This window comes from Furipterus horrens, unplaced genomic scaffold, assembly GCF_987537825.1.
Source record: "Furipterus horrens unplaced genomic scaffold, mFurHor1.1.pri manual_scaffold_6, whole genome shotgun sequence".
Lineage (NCBI taxonomy): Eukaryota > Metazoa > Chordata > Mammalia > Chiroptera > Furipteridae > Furipterus > Furipterus horrens.
In genome coordinates this window covers 56,399,071-56,419,312 of record NW_028327176.1, presented here as the reverse complement: position 1 = coordinate 56,419,312, position 20,242 = coordinate 56,399,071, and the positions used below count along the sequence as shown (strand labels likewise).

At 41.6% G+C, this 20,242-nt stretch overlaps 1 protein-coding gene across 1 annotated transcript; it reads right to left on the bottom strand.

Annotated features, from left to right (window-relative positions):
• Positions 1-6,467: 6,467 nt before the first annotated feature.
• MRPL19 (mitochondrial ribosomal protein L19) lies at positions 6,468-13,451 on the bottom strand. The gene is made up of 6 exons (XM_090281605.1): positions 13,316-13,451; positions 13,004-13,121; positions 10,622-10,740; positions 10,296-10,430; positions 6,932-7,113; positions 6,468-6,801 (listed from the first exon to the last, which is right to left on the bottom strand). The coding sequence occupies exons 1-6, from the start codon at positions 13,416-13,418 to the stop codon at positions 6,580-6,582; spliced, it is 879 nt and encodes a 292-aa protein (XP_090137731.1). The 5' UTR covers positions 13,419-13,451; the 3' UTR covers positions 6,468-6,579.
• Positions 13,452-20,242: the final 6,791 nt, after the last annotated feature.

The following is a 20,242-nucleotide window of genomic DNA, read 5'->3' as shown; positions in this document are numbered from 1 at the left end:
ATGGACTTTGAGAGTATTATACTGAGTGAAATAAGTCATACAGAGAAAAATAAATACTATATGATCTCACAGAAACTTGTAGAAAAAGAGATCTGATTTGCAGTTACCATAGGCAGGGAGTGGGGGAATTGGATGAAGGTGGTCAAAAGGTAAAACTGCCAGTTATAAAATGCATAAGCACTAGCGTGTTGGATGTAGCGTACAATATGATGGCTATAGTTAACACTGCTGTAGTGTAAGGTTGTTGTGGGAATAGATTCTAAGAGTTCTCAATACTAGAAGAAAACACAGTCTTACTTTCTACATATATGAGATGATTGGTATTTATTAAACTTATTGTCATAATTATTTCATAACATATGAAAATCAAATCATTATACTGTACACCCTAAATTTACACAGTGCTATATGTCAATTATTTCTCAATGAAACTGGAAAATTTATAAAAATAGAAGCAAATAGTAGGAAGGCTTTGTGGCTCTTTTACTTGTCCTTCCCCTACCCCTCCTTGATGTGGCAGTGTAACAGAACCTCTGGGCTGCTCCGACTGAAACAGAACCCACAGGCCATTTAGTTAGGGGCCCGATTGCCCGCCGCCAGAATTACAACTCTCAGTGCTAGAGTTTAGTGAAAAGAAAAAGAACCGTTTAGTTAACAGTTAAATAGATTTAGACTATTTGCAGATTTCTGCTGTTGAGTCTTATGTTCTTTAAAATACCCACAAACACATAGTTCTGCCTCCCCCTACCAAACCAGGTCAGCGTTAGAAAAGTTGGAAACACCATTTCCGTACCTCCTAGGCCAGTTCAGCTTTACCAGTAGCTGCCAATCACTCAGTTCTGATTGGGGAGGTCCTTTCTGTACTGTGGTGCCCTCCAGCTCTCAATGCAGACCCACATAGATTCTCAGCCTCCGTGTAATCTGCCTTCTTCCTGCAAACTGAGGGGATCGCCTCTCCTTCTCAAAAGTGTATGGCAAGAACCTCTTAAAGTGGCCTGGAGAACCCTCTCAAAACCGCATGGAGAACTCAGCTTCTTTAATCTGCATGGAGGGGGCGTGAGAGAGAGAGTGAGAGAGAGAGAGAGAGAGAGAGAGGGGGGGGGGGGGGAGAGAGAGGGAGAGGGAGAGCGCGAGCCAGTGAGCCAGAGAGAGTGTGAGACCCAGAGAGCGAGTCCGAATGAGAGAGTCCCAGTGAGCCCGAGCTAAAATGTCCGCAGCTGCTTATATATCCCTGACTGCGTCCTCTGACGCAGTGGGTGCTGCAACCAGTTCTGACCATTCACAGAACCCCACACAGGCTCTGTAGGCTCCTTCTGTACCATCCCACAGTTCAAGACTCCTCCCATCTTCTTGGGCCTTGGAAGTATCAAAGCTATTTTGCATAACAAAGACACTAGCAACTAGCCCCAGGCATGCAAAGGCGTCTTAAACGCTGCTTCCTTTTTCCCATCCCCCAGCCGCAAACTCTGGGGTTTGTTCTTGGACACCTGTTTCTGTAACAGCAGCAATCTTGAAAATGATACCCACATTATCAGTGTGGACCCTGGTTCCTTTTGCTGGCAGAAGTGGAGCATACCCTATTCACAAATTATTGTTTATGTCCATTCTAGTCTCTCTGGGGGTACCTGAAGGACTGAAGCAAAACACTCATCTCTGTTTTACCTAACTTGAAATTCAGACCAAAAAATCAGCCAGGCATTGATTAAAAATGATGTAAGGCAAATAAACAATCCACAAATACCTGGGTAAAATGGTTATAGTTTAGATACACAATAGACCACCTAAGGCATGGGAGTGGAGGTTACTTTGGGAAATTAGTATATTCAAAAGCATATATAAGGAAATTTAGAAAGTCATCCATATGTCCAGGACAAGCAGCATGTTTATATTAGGCCTAAGAAAGCCCTAAACTTTCAACTCAAGCTAATTTTTAGGCTTAGTGCAAGCCTGAAAAAGTGTTGATGGAGTACCCCAGAAAAGTGACAGTCTACAAAGGCTGAGAAATATATGTCTGTTTTCCTTGTTTCAGCTCCTGATTTCAAGAAAATCTGTCAAAACACTATCTAAATACAAGTTAGGAACAAATTTCAGTGACCACACACAACGACACAATCTTTACAAAAATAATTTGAACTGTGACTGGTGCGTTCAGTTGTTTGGAGCACTGTCCCATAGACTGAAAGGTCACGGGTTCAATCCCTGGTCAGGGCACATGCCCAGACTGCAAGTTCAATCCTGGTTGGGGCGTGTACAAGAAGGCAGCCAATCGATGTTCCTCCCTCACATCGATGTCTCCCTCCCAGCCCCCTCTCAAAAAAAAAAAAAAAAAAAAGGAGTGAAAAAAATGTACTCAAGTGAGGATGAAAATTAATAATAGTAATAATTTGTAAACATCAGTAAACAAATGGACTACTACAGCCAAAAAATCAAAATAAATGAAACCCTGGGGAAAGAGGGGACTTAACTGTGAGCTCAATGGGGAGCAAGTGTTAGATAGGACAAGGGTCTCAGGATCTGGGCAATTCTAAATGTTATCACTAAATGTTATTCTTGCTAAACGTTAAAATGTATTACAGTATTTTGCAAACCTGCTATAAACAGGATGAGCTTGACAGTAGCTCAAGGGATAAATGCAACCAACTGCAAAGAAGAAACCAAAATGTCATTGACGAAATAGTGCATACAAATAATGGCTAAGCCTCTGTGTGGGGAGATAGAACTTTAGATAGAAATCTCCCATCTCCTTTACTTGCTGCAAGTAAATAAAACTACCTTGTGACAACAATATCTCATTCTTGAATAGAGCACCCCAAGAGACAAACACCTTTGAGTTCAGTACTGAAGGGAGATGGTTTACCTAAGAGGGTTGTTAATTCGCCAGCAGAGATGACCCTGTCACTCTGAGCCCAATGTCTCATCTTTCCACTTCAACAGACATGCGTGAGGGGTTTCCCAGGCAGAAACTGCAGAGAGAAAGTACTGTGTTGGGGGCAGCAGGCCTGCTAGGACAGTGCCTTCAGGCTCAAGACCTTGCTGGAGAAGAGGGATTCTCAGCTTTGACAGCCAACTTGCTCCAGGATGGAGAGGTATGCCTAGGATTCTGAGTTGGAAAAGGTGGGTAGCATGTAGAAAGGTTTTCAGGCAGGGCCCTGGGGGAGAGCCAAGTCCGGGAAGCTAGATGTTCAGATGGGACTCATGACAGGTGAGAGGTTGATTGATTGGTATTATGATAAAATGGGTCTCTGAGATTTTTATATATTGTATTTCAGGTGGACAGCATTAGCATTCAATATGCATACACACCACACAGTAATGCCAGTTATATTCATCACCATTAAATTGGTCCCCTTCACCCTCTCACTCTTTTTTCAACCTCCTTCTCGTGGAATATTTTAGCAAAAAGTAATTTGCTAAATGATCCACTTATGGAAGTTTAAACATTAAATTCATAGCATCTTGTAGTTTTCCTTTAGGATTCAGAATTATTTATGGGGAGAAATCACAATATGCTTTTAGATGGAGGGAAATATGTATATATACAGTTGAAAAGATAAAAAATTTGAGACATGCCCCTCTCCAGTAGGGCCACATCTTACTTAGCCCGAGGCAAAGGAAAAGGGTAGCACCCAATGCATTTTTAGTCTCAGTTGTATTATTAATTTTATTACTTTTTGAAATTGAAAAATGAAAAATTATACTAACACAACCTCATTTAATTTTAATATTTCATTTATACCCAAAACAAAATTTATTATTTTAAAAATCTTGGCTTTAAGGGAGATAACTTATCTATAATATTTTAATATGCCCTTCCTAGTTTATCTTATTTCTAATCAGATGCTTACCATATTTGACACATTCTCAAGAACAAGTGATAAATACTTTATTTTTAAATTATTTTCAATTTACTAATATTTTCTTTGCTGGTCCTTGCTGTGAATCAATTTAAGTAAAATACCATAAAATCAAGAGAACTTCCTAATTTGTCATGTGATTTTAGTAAGAATTCATGAATCAGGTTTAGAAGATAACATCATGATGTATTTTTAAATGAACTTTATTGGGGTTCTGTAATACCATTATATGAATTTCAGGTGTACACTTTACAGTATAACACCTATATACTTTACTGTGTGTTCATCCCCAAAAGTCTAGTTTCCATCTCTCACCAAATATTTGACACACTTACCCTCTTTGTCCTCCTCCCACACCCTCATTCTTCTCTGATAATTGCTAATCTTTTATCTGAGTCCTTTTTTGTTTGCTCATTTGTTGGTTTTTGCTTTCCACCCTACCTGTGTGCTTCTTATAAGGGCATTCATCTCATTCACAGGGACTCCACCTTCATGACCTAAACACCTCCTAAAGGCCCCTCCCCCTAATACCATCCCATAGGATTTCAACATATTAATTTGGGGGGACAGAAACATTCAAACCATATCAGAAGTAAAAGGGTCATTTCACCATGACCTTGGCAAGAACAGCCATGGTGGAGGGGGACATATGGAGCCCACTCCTGCCTGTTTCCAGGATGTCCTCAAAACAGGGCACCATGGCATTTCCAGAGCTTAGACTCTCAGGGCTGAACGTGTCAGGGTTTGGTGTAACAGTCACCAGCTGGTGGGAGGGGGGCCCCTGGTCCTGAAAACAAAGACTAGTCATCTGTGTCAGCTCCTTGGGGACAAGGCCCCAGCTGTCTGCCTTCCATGAGGCCATCACCTGTCAGTCTCTGTTCAGAGAATCAGGCAACTTTATACACTTACTGAAACCTCACAAGCTCTGGCCTGGGGAGAGAGGAAGAGGGATAAGATCACTAGGATTGCTAGCTCCCTTTACTGAGGGGGTCTTCAGTCCCTGGAAGGCATTGTAACTACATTTCAAGGAGGACCAGATTCACACACGGAGGAAACACATTACCCTAAGCCATGGAAGGCCCCCCTGTGCCCAGCCAGAGGAAATGGTGCCACCCATGGGTCACCGAGGGCATCACTGTGGTAACAGCAGTGGCAGGCATTCAGGGCTGGGTTCCACACTCTTCCTATTGATTAATGAGAAGGGAACTCGACCTTTAATGACCAGATGGATGTTTGAAGTGACACAGGAGACGGAGGGACCAATGTGTGAGCCTGGTTGCGAACTAGGGAGGGGGAAGGTCAAGCTTGCGGGTGTCTGTGTCCTACAGAAGCAGAGCAAAAGGCTTCCTCTCCAGAAGAGGACAAAGAGCAGAGTGGGGTGGCGTACGTATTCACGTGGGGAGAGGCAGTGCATCACAGGTTGGGGACAGGTTTGGGCTGGATGCAAATTAAATATAGCTTGAGAAGTCAAGTCTCTGTATTTATGTATTAATTTAGTAAGTACAAAAATTTTATTTATTAATACCAAACACTGGCTAACCAGATGCCAGTCTCCTAGGCATTTGAAAACACTCATTAATTCTGACAATACTGTGAGATAGAGACTATCTTAGCTCCCACTTTATGTAGGGAACTGAGGCCCAGGGAGGTCAGGTAACCTGCCTGAGGCCACACAGCATGGGGAGACCAGGGCTGCAGCTCCGCAGTCTGGCTGGAGCCCAGATCTGAGCCACGGCACCGTCCTGCTTCTCTGACACCTGCTACCACCGTCTCTGCACCCATCTGAAGAACAGTACACGTTCCCCGCCTTTTAAAACAGTGCATGAGGAACATAAGCATTTATTGACGCTTTTGATGAGCGAGTTCATCACCCCTGACCGCACAATCACAGTGCTGGGGTCAGGCTGCTGAGAAGGACCCCTCTGCTGCCAGCCAAGGCTTGAGTCTCCTTTTATACACTCTACTCCACAGGGTAAGCTCTGGAAACATTTTAGGCAAAAAGATACATGGACCGATTTAGGTTTTAGAAACTAATTTGGGTTTTCTCCAAGGGTAATGGACATGGAGACCTGACAAAGAACGTGAAGCCGGGGCCCCTACAACTGTGGTCTCCTCGGTCAGGGGGTTTTGGGAGTGCGGAGGAGAGGCTTGGAAGATCCAGGGGAGCTGGGGTCCGATACCCTGTTCTCTGCCCCAGTGCCTCCCGAGGTGACTATGTCCTGCCAGTGCTCCAAGAAACAGTACCACCTGTCCTGCCTGGCCACTGGCCTTTGCTTCATCTTGCTTCACTGGAAGAAGGGCTGGGTACAAGGTGAGCAGGGATGGGAGACTCTGGTGACATCCTATCCACTGCAGATATCACATTCTACCCGTTGCTCTTGCACTACTGACTAGAGATGTGGGTGGGGCTGAGCCTGCCTGAGGGGGCACACCCAGCTGTACCTGCTTCCTTGTTCAGATCTTATGTAAGAGGATTTTGCAAGTTTAACTTTACTGTAGCTTTGCCTGCAATAACAGAATAGACACCGGACCACTTGTCATGTGCATTTCTCCTTTTGAAATAATAAACTCATGTGCCCATTTTAATTTTTTAAAACAGTATTCATAAAATAATGAATGTTTAGTTGATTTAATGACTATGTCCTTATATATGAAATTAAATTGGTCTCAGAAAATCCTCTGAGAGTCAGCAAAGCCTCTGCAAGAAGCTAAATGTATTTTCAGATCAAGACTTCTTTGATGCTTCAATTTCATCCCATATTGCAGCTTCAATTTTTGAAGTATCATATTCCCTCAACATATCAAACTCAAGCCACGGCTGATTCCACTTCTGAGCTTCTTTCATTTGCTCTTCAGTTAAACAAAGATCAAACCTGATTCCTTTAATATTAAACTTCGGACGCTCCCAGCGTTTGGACCAGGGCTTAGGCTTCATTTGTACTTTCAACTGAGGAACAGATTAAAAAAAAAAGGAACAAATTAGGCTGATAGTCATAAGCAAAACTCTTCTAAAAGTACTCATTAGGATGACTCTTATTTTATATTTGAATATCTAGTTCCAAATGTACAACTTATACCTGATTAACAGGAACTTCTTGGCTAGAATCTTCTACTACTGGCTTCATATTAATATCAAAAGTGCTGTATTCAGGAAGGGCATCTCGTAAGTATAGCAAGCTGTCATCCAGCCGTTTCTCCAATTTGACCACTTGGATCTCCTGGATTCTAGGATTATAAAGTTCAAAGCAAATCTCAACACCTAAGAAGAGAAAAAAACATATTCTTACAATCTAAGTCCAGATTCCTGCATAAGACTTCCACTATAGAAAAAGCTATTTTGTAAAGGAACTAGCACAGGGTTTTGCAGGTAGGAAATGTGGCATAAATTTGAATCTTTAAAATAAAGATGATGAAAAGAAATAGAAATAATCTAAAACCCACAGAAATTAAAATAGAAATATGAATTAGACAAAGTCAAAACAATGATGTCTTCTATATACATATATTGAGTCAATATCTCTTCAATTCTGATAGTGTTAACCTGGTGAAAATTTGAGTAAATTCTTCACTGTCATGTAGTTTATTTCCCAATTACTTAAATAAAGCTTTTCCTGGCTGGTTTGGCTCAGTGGATTGAGCGTCGGCCTGCAAGCTAAGTGTCGCTGGTTCGATCTTCCAGTCAGGGCACATCAGAGAAGGAAAACTCTGACTCCAAAAAACCTCCGCTGCCTTGCGGCATACCTCTTCAGGGGAAAGGCTAAGGGAGTAAACCCCGACAGAAAATCCGGAGCCGGAGTCCCTAAGGCGGTTTGACGTTGCAGTCAACACCGGCAACTCCTGCGGCACACTTGAAGCCAAGCTGTATTGACTCCGTCTTTCCCTTGGACCCTTCAGCTGTGAAGAGAGGGGGGGTCTGCTGCATGGGCAACAGCAGACCCTCCATATCACCCTGCCCAGGCTCTGTAGCTTCAGCTTCACTGGAGAGGACACTCCAGCGTCATCTCAAGATGTCGATTCAACACGGGAGGAGACAGATACCGTGTCACTCCCGAGTCGGACTGCACAGCCATTCTCGGCGGTGCAGATAGACTCTTAAGAAGCTACACCATCGTCTCTCGAGACGGACGGCTGCTGACTTAAATAAAGCTGTTTTACATTAAGAGCAACAGGATTAATGATGCAAGAAAGAATAAGTACATTTTTAAATTCTAACTTTGGTTTAGAAGCCCTCTTAAGGATGACCTCAGTTTTTGTTTGTTTGGTTTTTAACACTCTGGAGCCTTCCATAGGAAGCAAGCTAAGAATAGCTTTAAGTGTTTCCAAGATGCCACAAGTAATGGTTTAATATATACTATCTGTTTCATCAAATGCTTAAGGGCAAGAGTATATGCTAGGGTTTCCTGGAATAATCCCAAGAGAAATATAAATAGTAAAATACATGATCTATGTTAACATCCAGTGTTTAATACCAGGATTTAATCCAATATTTTCTATACAATTATTCGGGTTCAGGCACTGATTTAGGAGCTGTGCCCATAGCAAAACCCAAACAGGTAAGATCCTTCTCCTCTCATAAACCTGATACTCCAGTGGATGACAAGCCAACACTACAGGTGATGACATTGTGAATGAGGAGGGGGCAGCTTTAAACAGTAGTCAGGGAAAGCCTCTCGGAAAAGATGACATTTCAGCTGATACTATAAAGGGCCACAAATGCTCTAGGCAGCAAGAATGGGAAATGCTAAGGCCCTGGGGTCTTAACAAACTTGCCATGTTTGAAAAACCATAAAAAGGCCCATTTGTCTGGAGGATGTTAACTTGGTGAGCCAGGAAAGTGAACCTGTGAAACTGCACAGCTGCAAGCAGGAGAGGCAGCAGCAAGAACAGTGGCAGCAATGGAGAAGGAGAAACGGACAAAATTGGGAGTTTTAGAGACTGAGCTATAAAAACCTGCTAACTTGTCCTGGCTGGTGTGGCTCAGTGGATTGAGTGCCGGCCTGCAAACCAAAGGGTCACCGGTTCGATTCCCAGTCAGGGCACATGCCTGGGTTGCGGGCCAGGTCCCAAGTTGGGGGCTTCCAGGAGGCAACCACACATGAATGTTTCTCTCCCTCTCTTTCCCTCTCTTGTTCCCTCTCTCTAAAAATAAACAGAATCTTTAAAAAAAAAAACCTGCTGACTGACTGAGTGTGTGACAGAGAATTAAAAACAGCTCCTAAACTTTTTATTTAATTAAATGGATAAGGAGTGGTATCATTTATGGAAATAGGAAAAAAAAAAAAAACATGAAAAGAATATATTGTGAAGGGAAATAAAGAGTTCTGCTTTGAACTTGTTTTATGCTTATAAGATATCCAAATAGAGATGCCCAATTGGTAGTTGTATGTGCAAATATGGAATTTGGAAAGGGTCAGTGCTCAAGATATATATTTGGGAATTGTCATCACATAGGTGGTGTTTAAAGCCACTGGACTAGAAAGAACCACCAAAAAAGAGAGTAGTGATGGGGAAGGTACAGGCAGGTTACAGTCAAAATGTACTGTAAAGAAGGACAAGAAGGAGCTAATACTTTTGAGTACTGTGTCCAGCACTTCATGTAGAATTGCAATCAATTGACCACAAGCCTGCAAGGTAGAAACTAGTATCTCAATTTTAAAGAAGAAAATCACATCCAGGTCTGTCTGACTCACGTCTATGCTAGTGTTTTTCTATGACACAGTTTCTCCAAGTACAAGACCTGACTGGAAGCACAGGCTTGGGTAATCGATCAATTCCCGCTGAGCTCTCCCATGTACAGCACCACAAGTCCTTGCAGGAGAAGACAGACAGCAACTGCTCTCATGTTCAATTTCTTCTGAATATAATGCTTCACTGCTGGAGACCATGAAGCATACAACATAAGACTGTTCCTGCCATTCTGATTCATAATCTTACTAAAATATTACCTCTTGTTCCTCTGCCTTATTAGGCATAGCTTACATAATTTTGCTTTTTAAAAAATTTCTCTGATTCCTATAATACTGATCTTGTGGTGACTGTTGTAATATAAAGCAAGTCGGGGACCATTCATTTTAGGAGAAAGTAACTCGTAAGGACATCATTATGTTCACAATGTTCTCAAGGGTTTTTTGCTCCTAAAACGAATGTCCACACACTGCTTTTAGTCACTTGTCTCCTCCTGTGGTGCTGCCATAGTTTGGAAAGTCCACTTCTAACAGTTGTTGTCACTGTGATAAAAGAAGCCTCCCAGAGAAAGCAAAGCACCAACTGTACTTAATCAACCACCACAATTTTCACACCTTTTGAGGCCACAGGGTCGATGTCATTCCCTTGGAGCCCCCTTGCATTTTCAAGTTAGAGATGTCGTTTCCCAGTGTGCAGAAAACAAAGGATCCTGAGTTAATTCTTTCCCCAAAATCAAAATAATGAAATGAACCCTACCTTGTCCTTCAATAGTATTCCTAAGGGTAAAAGTAGCTCCAAGTCCTGCTCCTGATCTCTGGATGCAAATCCCCAGAAACTGACTGGTTTTTCCACCGGCATATGGGTCAGCCGTAGTAACACGAAGAATGCTACCTACAAATTCAGATGCAGAAACAAACAATAGCACTCCCCGGTAACTGCATAACTTCCTAAAGATTTTACTATAACATTAGAAATAAGAACCTCACCTAGGCAAAACCCAGGTATATGAAAAACAATCTTCTCTATGCCAAGAAAACTAACCCTCCAGTCACTAATAATAAAAGCATCCAGCTCTTACTGACCAACATAGAACTCTGGGATGTCGAGTACTTCTCTCCTTTCTAACATATCTTTTCTTTCTAGTTGAAATTTCAGAGGATCTGTTCTTCCTCTTGGAGGAATGAATTCAGGACTCAAGAATCTGCAGGAAAAAAAAATTTTAAGCAAACTTTAAAGGCCGTTATGAAAGAACCTGTTGCTTTCTTTAAAAAAAAGGAAAGATTATGATTTTGAATTGTTTTATTCTTCCTTCTCTAAATAAGAAAAATCGATGTTATTTCTAAAATTGTTGTCAGTGCTTTTGAAAATAGCTAATAATCCTGAGTACTCACCTGGCATTGTGTTAAAAGCTTTATTAAACATCTATAGCATAAATTAATCCTTACAGCAACCAGGTGGTTGGATGTCATTATCTCCTTTTCACAGATGAAGAAAATTAAGCTTGGAGAAGAGAAATAATTAACTTATTATTATATTAGCTATAAACTTATGAAGTCAAGATTTAAATGTCTGTCAGATTCCAAAGCCTATGATCATAACCATGGACCATATGTTGAACTGTACATGTTATAATAAATTATGTTGGAAAAAAAACTAAACAGAAATAATCAATTGCAAACTGACTTTAAAAATAATCATCCTAGTCTCTTTAACTGATTTAAAACTCATTATAAAATGTTCTGTCTACATAAAAGTATAAATGACATTACAATGCAAATTCACATCCCTAACACCCATCTCAAGAAATAAATTACCAATATGGCTGAAGCCCCTGTGTACCCCTCCCTACCCCTATAATTACTATAAAGTAATTAACTAAATTTGGTGACGATTATTCCTATGAATTTCTTCCTTTTTCTCAATTCCTTACTTTAAAAATGTTCAAATCTACCGAAAGTTGAAATAGTAATAGAATGAACACCCAAACATACTTCACCTAGTGTCACCTACTGCCAAGATTTTGCCGTATTTGCTTTACACAAATATACCATAATTTTTTACCCTGAACTACTTGAAAACAACAAGCAGCAAGGCATTTAATCCCACTAGACTCTGGAAGGTATCTGCTAAGAATAAGTCCATTCTCTTACATTTATCACAATTCCTTTATGACACCTTAGAATTCCAGCATTAATTCAATAATATAATCTAATATATAGTTCATATTTAAATGTACCTAACTGTCCTGGAAAAGGTCTCATAGCTGTTTGTTGTCCAATCCAAGCTACAATCAAGCTTCACACATTGTCTGGTTGTTAGTCTCTTAAACTAGAACTATACCCCATGTTTGTATTTTTATAACACTGACTTTTTTGAAGAGTCAAAGACTGTTGTCTTATAGACCATCCCTGGAATCTGGATTTATTATTTCCACCTGCCTCGACCTGGTAAAAATATTAGAGGTGATGATGTGATCTTATTTTGCCACATTAGGAGGCACGTAATGTCAGCTTGTAGAGTCATTGGGAAAGCTAGGTTTGATTGATCTGTGAAAGTGGAGAATTTCCCCTATATATTTTTTTATACCTTACATATGCATGTATGTCTAGGCAATATAAAAGTGCAATCATACCACATAAATTCTTCTGCAGGTTGCTTTTTTTCATATGTATTTGTTAAGTTCATCCATGCTGGCTCCAGTTCATTCACTTTTCACTGCTGTATAACAGTCCACCGGCTGATGGATATCTAGGCTGCTTATTTTTTGTTTGTTACAAACAATACTTTCGTGTGCATTCTTATACATATTTCCTCGTACGTACTTGTTAGTTCAAATTTATACCCTTCTGGGCGGAAAAGTATACACAACCTCAAACTTATTAAATTGTGTTAAATTGTTTTCCGAAGTTGTTATACAGTGTACACTCCACTTAACTGAATGACATTAAGTGCTGAGATTTGAGGGAGATATTCCTTTTCCACCTTAAAAAAACACTTGTGTAAGGAAATATTTTCTTAGTTACTAAGTTCCATAAATTCAACTTTATTTCAATTCAGAAGCACAGAATATTTGAAATGTTAAACATATATACACGCACGCACAAATAATCCTGGAGCCTCTTCAAGAAGCATATGATCAGATCACGTCCTTAGCCCCGCCCCCGCCCGCCACGTGGCTTGCTGATTAGGTCTACAGAGACACCAAGGCCTTCAAATGTGGGGAATCCGTATCTGAAGTTCTGATTTAATGGGACTGCGGAGAAAGTTCCGCTTAGTTTGTTAGAAGCGAGGAAGGCAACCCTGAGTTGGGTGTGCTTTACACATGCGGACTCCAAAACTCGGCCCCCGAGTTCGTGTGGCAGGAGTTTGGATTCCCGCTTCAGAGGCCGCCCGCAAAGCCACCACGACAGGTGCCGGGCCGCACAGACCCAAACAGTGAGAATCGCGCCAGGCCCGGGCCTCACCTGGCTTTCGGGCGCGGCGGCCGGCGCTTGTCCACGATGACAGGTTTCGGAGGCGGCTGGAACTCGCCGGACTGGGAAGGTCCAGTGCTCTGCTGCCGGCGCGGCCCCGCGCGGGCCCCTGCAGGAATAGTCAGCAGAGATCGAGGGTGCCCGAGCCCTGTCCCGACCTCCCGGGGAACCCTGTGATCTCCCCTTCCTCGAGGTCCTACAAGGGGCCTCCACCGAGGTCACCCCTGACTTCCACGCTCGCCTACTGCCAGCCTGGCCCTGCGCCCCTTCTGCGCCCCGGCTCTCAAGCTTCGCTGCACTTACGGCCGGCAGCAGAAGCCGGCACAGGGAGCAGCGCCCTGGCGACTCCAACGCTCCGGGTCAGGCCAGTTGCTGCTCCAAAACACCATCCGATGGAGGCCGCCATGCCAGCTCGCACAGGTAGAGACTACAACTCCCAGCAACCAGTGCGTTCAGGTCGCGGCCTCCTACGGCCCTATGGCAACTGCAGTGAGACAAAACAGCCAAGTGTCTGTGTGTCTCTGTCTCTGTCTTTCTGTGTGGGTCTCTTTCTACCTCTCTACCACCCGCCCCGCGCCCTCTTTCCCCACCTGGCCTGGAATTTTTTATGGAAAGTGAATATTTCTCTAGTTCCCTATAATGTACCAACGTATGTCCCTATACAGGGATGATTTCGCAGCCTAGAAAGCTTTTGTCCTTTGAATTAACTCAATCTTCACTTTCCAAGGCAAGTCTTTACGACGTCAAAACCCCATTATGGGCTCTCATCTCACTAGGTACCTTCTGTTAGCAGCTCTTCTATCATTTGCAATTTTAATGTTTAACTTAATTTTTAGTTATCTACGTAATTGTTGGATTAGTGTTTAACTATGTCATTATACTGTAAGGTCCGCAAGGGCGTGGATGAGGTCGTCTTTTGTTTACCATTTTATCCCATTACCTTACCTGGCTCTCACTCTTCATAGGATGCAAGGAGAATATAATAGATCCTGAAAGGACAGGTGCCACAAAGTCCCTGAGACGACAGAGAGCATTACCCCTTTGAGGAACTAAAATTGAGTTTGGGCTGGGAAACTGGGTGGAAATAAGGGACAGAGATGTAACTGAAAAAGGTAAATTAATTGTAAGCCTTGTTAAGAAATTTGGAATTGTACCCTTGGCAATGGTGAGCCCCCAGAAAGATTTCACACGGAGTGGCATGATTTATTATTATTACTTATTAGTTATTCCAGTTGAATTGATTTCCAAAAGCACCTGAAACTGAATATGTCCCCACTGAATGCATCATGTTCACCTCCAACCTTCTTTGCAGTATTGGCCATCTCAAGGAATGGCTTCAGCATCCAATCTGTTGCTTAAAGGTAAAAACCTCAGAACCATCCACGGTTCCTCCCTGTCTTTCTATCTAGGTAAAGTTCCTAAACCCTACATCTGGTACCAGATCAAGAACCCTAATACTTCCTCATCTTCTCATCCACAACTTTAATCTAGGTCACCATCATTTCTCCTCGGGATCACTGCAAAGCCCTGCAACTGTCTTCCCGTTGGCCTTCCTGTCCCCAGTTCCCTCCACTTCCTGCCAGTCCTTCACTCAGAAAGCTAAAAGGATGGTGTAGAATGCATACCTAGTCCTTGTCTTTTCCCAGTTTAAAGTTTTCTATAATTTTCTGTTAACCATGGCATAAAAATCAAGTGCTCAAAAAGTAACCAACCTCTGCAGCCTCCCCTCACACACTCTGCTTCACCATCCTGAAGATGCATGAACTGTTACATCAGTCTTAGAAAGAAAGCCATGTTTTGAGGACAGAAATCAAGGTATTGTGACTATATATATATATGTATATAGTCAGCAGCAAATTCTTTAAAATGTGTTACATATATCTTTATTACCCAAAACAGATCTTTATAATCTTTCCTAGATTGTTCCTCCTCCTGATTCTCAATTTTAGGAAACAGAAAATCAAACTCCCTGATTACCCTCCCAAAGAAGTCTGAAATTCTTCTTGTCCCCTATTTTCATAGCATTTAGAAAAGCATAGATATTCTTTCTGGGGTTCATTTCTTTTTCATTTGTGTCCTCCATCAAACTGAGATGGATGAAATCAGTGATCAATTCTGTAGTATTAATTTGCATTTAACCTGAGAAAATGAGGATGGAGAGGTGAACTAGGTCCAGGCATGAAGGGATTTGGAAGTTATAATAATGACTTCTTTCTTAGGAGGACATTGAGTATTCAGAGATTAAAACAAACAAACAAACACTAGCACATTCAGGATTACACTAAAAAGGTACTTGTCACTGCAGAGTGGAGAAAAGACTAGAGCTTCAGTTCAGGGAGAAAGGCAGTGATCCCCAGCAAGATATGACAGTGTCTTGGATTCAGGTGGACCTGGGAGCAAATAGAAGTGACAGTGATATTTAGGGCAAAGAATGAACAAGTTCTGCTGATTAACAGGGGATGAGGGAAGCTTCTGATTTCTTCCTGGGCTATTTGGTGGATGATGGCATCATCTGTTGAGATAGAGAACATAGGCAGAGGAGCAGATTTGTGGGAACAGGAGAGTGGGCTTTGAAACAGTTGAGCCTGGGGTGCATATGCCATATGTAAGCAGAAAAATCCACTAGAAAGCCAGAGGGGAGTCTGAAACTCCAGAAAGATGCCTGGATGAGGGCAGTAGTGACTGAAACCATTGGAATAAGGAGGCCACTTGGGAGGGGCTGAGATGTGAGACAGGAAGGGGGCCTAGGGAAGAGCCCTGCAGAAAAGCAACTTTTAAGGGACATGCAGATAAAAATGAACCATGAAGGATCCAGAGAAGGAGCAGCCAGAAAGAGAGGAAGGAAACCTGTATTTGTTGGTGAGCTGATGAAAAAGAGGAGGCAGAAGAGGAAGTGTCAATAAGTGCTGAAATGTCTGATATGGTTCCAGAGTTGAACGATCGCCTTAGTGAGCACTGTTCAGTGAGAAGCCACATTGATGGTATGTATGTATTATATATATACTTTTTAGAGTGTATGGGAGTTGAGGAATTGAAAACATTGAGTACAGATGTTACAAAGAAACTTGATGAGATGCAGCTAATTGGTCTTAGAGCTTCCTTCTCCCATTCCTATTCATAAGCAAGCCTCCTTTGTGTTTTTAAAGATGTGAGTTGGCCTCCCCTCCTTCTACCTCCAGTGAAGTCCAGAGCTTGTGGGTTTCAGGATCCTGAGGAGATTATAATTCTCACTGGGGAAAATAAAGTAAAAACCAAAATTTAGAGGTGAGGTTGAAGCCCCTGGACCTAGAGAGATTAGCAGAACCAGCTGCTACTGAAGAATGAAGTTGAGGGTTGGAGTAATGCATATTGTGTGGGCAAAGTCCAGTGCCCACTATCAGGTATGTAGAAGGTAGATGGAGAAATCACAGCAGGGTGCCAACCATGGATAGACATGGCTGCGGGAATCAGCCTCCAACTATCCAGAAGAATTATTTTTACTAGAAAAGTTAATTTTGCTGAGATTTGAGGAATACTAGCTGGAGAAATGTGTTTTCTTATCTGAAAGTAAATATTCTAAAAACCTTAACGATGTAGGCTCCCATTTTCTGTCTTTTAAGGTATTTGTTTATAGAAATATATCAATGCATTCTAATCAATGATACTTACAGAGTCATGGATGGAAAGTAGCAATTTCCTAGAGAAGGATCTTTTCTAATTTAATAATAATGATTGGTTTGCTATCAAAAAAGTACCTCACACTTGAAGGAACTGGGATTTGATTATATCCTACTTACAAATGAATAAGTTAGCCTGTTGTTGTTTCATGGACACTGGTAAAAGACATGAGACTCCTGGGTCAGAGACAAAGAACTTTATTACCCATAACACAGGAAACAGCATGAACATCAAAATGTTTGCAAAGTTTCCCTTTGCCCCCTAGCAGAACACTCACATTGAATCCTGAGCTCAGAACACTCCCTGCTCTTCAAGCTGTATCATATTTCAGAGCAATTTCTGTTGCTCCATCATGTGTTTATTAGTTATAATGAATTCATTTTATTAAACATGTATTGGGTTGTTAGCAGGCTGGGAACTCTGCTAGGCAATGAAAGCCCACACTTCTCCCACTCAGGAAACAAAACCTGAGGAAATCTTGGGCAAGTATTTTTAAACCAAGTGTTCACTATTATGGAAGTCAATGATGTTATGTGATTCTTTAAACAGGTAAATAAGATGCTATATAACAGCATGCAAAATTAAACCTGTAGGAAAAAACAATTGCTTGATCTTTGAATTTTGGGGAGGAAACTACAATATTTATATGCTTTGACATTATTAGCAACGATGCACTTGTGATTTTAAAAATGTAATAGAAAATGAATTATACAGAAAGTATACAAGAAAACATCAACAAAGCTCTTGGCAATCTTTTAAAAAGGAAGAAAATCCACAGATCGAACAGCTAAGTAAATAAACCAAGATGAGATCTGAGTAGGATGTGACTTCTCACTTTGCTGAGAGTAGAAGAGAACCACCATGCAGACGAGGACACAGGCCAGTCAGCAGTATGGTCTAGAAATAGCTCTCCGATGACACACATTAGGAATAATCCCTCACAGGGTAGTCATGTCACCTTTCCCCACCTGTGCAACACACTCTGCTGGCAAACACTTTGAAACAAGTTGTATTTTGTTTGTTATTTATTTTTACTTAAGAGAAAGGTAAAAATGCAACTGAAACACACACATAAAAAAGATTGTGCAGTATATGGAAGGTGCTGTGAGTGACTGGACGTGTCAAAAGTGGTTTGCAATGTTTTGCGATGGAGATTTCTCACTAGATGATGCTCCACAGTTGGGTAGACAGTTGAAGTTGATAGCAATCAAATCGAGACATTTATTAAGGACAATCAATGTCTGCTACAAAGGCGATAGCTGACATACTCAAAATATCCAAATCAATAAAGTTATTAGTGAAAATGAAAAATGTGTCTTTTATTTTATGGAAAAAACCATACGGACTTTTTGGCCAACCCAATACAAGTCAGACTTTAGCCTACAGCTCTAACATTCCTTAGATCAATTTATCAAAAAAGATGTGATTGTAGGAACATGTAGTGAGTAACTCTTGGAAGTGGCAGAAATCTAACTAAACAGTAATCAATTACAGTATTCCCTCACTTATCGTGGGTATTACATTCTAGACCCCCCCACGATAGGTGAAAATCCGCGAAGTAGGAACCTTACATTTATTTTAGAATTTATATATATTTTAATGCTTTATAAACCCTTCCCACACACTTATAAACCGTTCCCACTCCCTTATTAACCTTTTCCACACTTTTATAAACACTACTTCTGCTCTTAAACATATTCTACACTCTGAAACCTACGTAACTATAACAACATACATATACAGTACTGCAAAATCCCACGATATAGCAAAAAATCCACAATAAATAATTAAATATAATATTTTTAAAATCCCGCGATACAGTGAGGCCACGATAAGCGAACCGCGATATAGAGAGAGACTGCTGTAAACCTACTCCCTGCCCTTTCCTCTGATGGGCCCAGTACCAGCCAACTAAGGGGATACCTTCAGGTTAAGACTGTGCAAGTTATGGTCTGAAGGCTGGCTACTGACCAGTCCCTTTCAGCTGAGAGCAGCCTTCTGAGACTCCTTCCTCCTTAGAATCAGCGTTGCTGACACTTCCCTGCAAGGATTAAAAACAAGAATGTGATGTGCACGAAACAACAAGAATGGGATTAGAAGAACCCCTAGGTTTTTGTTGCAGGAAGAATTAGATGCAGCAATCTGTGAGTAAGGGGAATTTGAAGCTGTGTTTGTTGAGGACTTGATATGACATTGACAAAAATTATAATCTATATCAAATTTATCTTTCAATTGGACATAAGTAAGAGGGGTTTGTGGTTTCAATGCCTTCTCCCAGTCACCCTTGCACATGGGATAGAACTTGATTAGTTTTACTATCTTTCCTCCCCTTGCTGTTTTCTTGTGGAGTCACAGAAGCTATGAAGGTGCCACTGTTATTGAATTTGCACTTGCCCAGGCTTGGTTCAGCTCACAGCAGTCAGGGCCTCCTGTTGCTGGTGCAGCCAGGAGCCTGGAAGCATGCACACTGAAAGTCAGAGTCAGCCCACATTAGCTGGGGTGGATCCTCAAGGCCACAGGCAGGCTTCACTATGGAAGCATGGCTGGCCTCGAATTACTGGTGGTCTGTGTATGTTGCTGGGACATTTCCCACAAATACTCGTTATCCATATAGACATGTAGGCCACGAATGGGTCCCAAACCTGGCTGTTTCCTCTCTATCTGTGTGTGATTTTTTCTGTACCTATATCTTACACATCTAGAGGCTTAATTCCTGGTTCCTGGCAGGGTAGCCAACACAGGGACCTCAAACTCACTATGTTCCAAATTGAATAAATCATATTCTACCTACCCAGATCTGTGCCTGTATTTCTATCTTGATAGGTACAATCCTCAGTCACCCAGCTGCCCAAACTACAATCTTGGGAATTTTCACTGACTCCTCCCTCTTATTTACCATGGATCATCCAACCACAGCCGAGTCCTGTTGATTTTACTTCACAGTTATTCCTTATTCTCATCCCCTCCTCTGGCTCCTTTGCCACTACTCTTGTTCATGTCTTCATTATTTCTTTAACAGAATTGCATCAGTTTCCTTGCCATTATCTCTTTCAGGCTTTCTCAAAGGAGATGCTATGGCATTTGGGGAAAGACAATTGTGCATTTGTGAAAAAAGTTTCCAGCATCCTGTGATTTTTAGCATCTTGGCCTGCATGCATGAAATATCAGTCATGCTTCCAGTTGTAGGAACCAATCTCTCCTACAAGAAGTGGTGCTACACAGGAGTTAATGCTGATCAGAGAGTGGGTGATATCAAGGGGCAAAGCAGAACCTCAGGAACCATCAGGGGTGACCTGAGCCAAATCTGGAAGTAGGATCCTGTGCTCTTGATGGGGCTCCTATACCAGCCTCAGATAGAAATGCAGCTCTTCCAAGGAGCTTAGATGCAGCAGACATCACATCTCTAGTTGTATTTTCAGTCTCCTTTATTTTCCTTCTTACTCAATACAATATCCTCAGAAGCCTGATTTCACTTGCAAGCTCCAAATGTCCTGTAAATACCAGTTCCTCCCAAACTTGCATCCCTAGCCAGAATATCTCTTCTGACCTTGAAATCCTTGTATACATTGATAT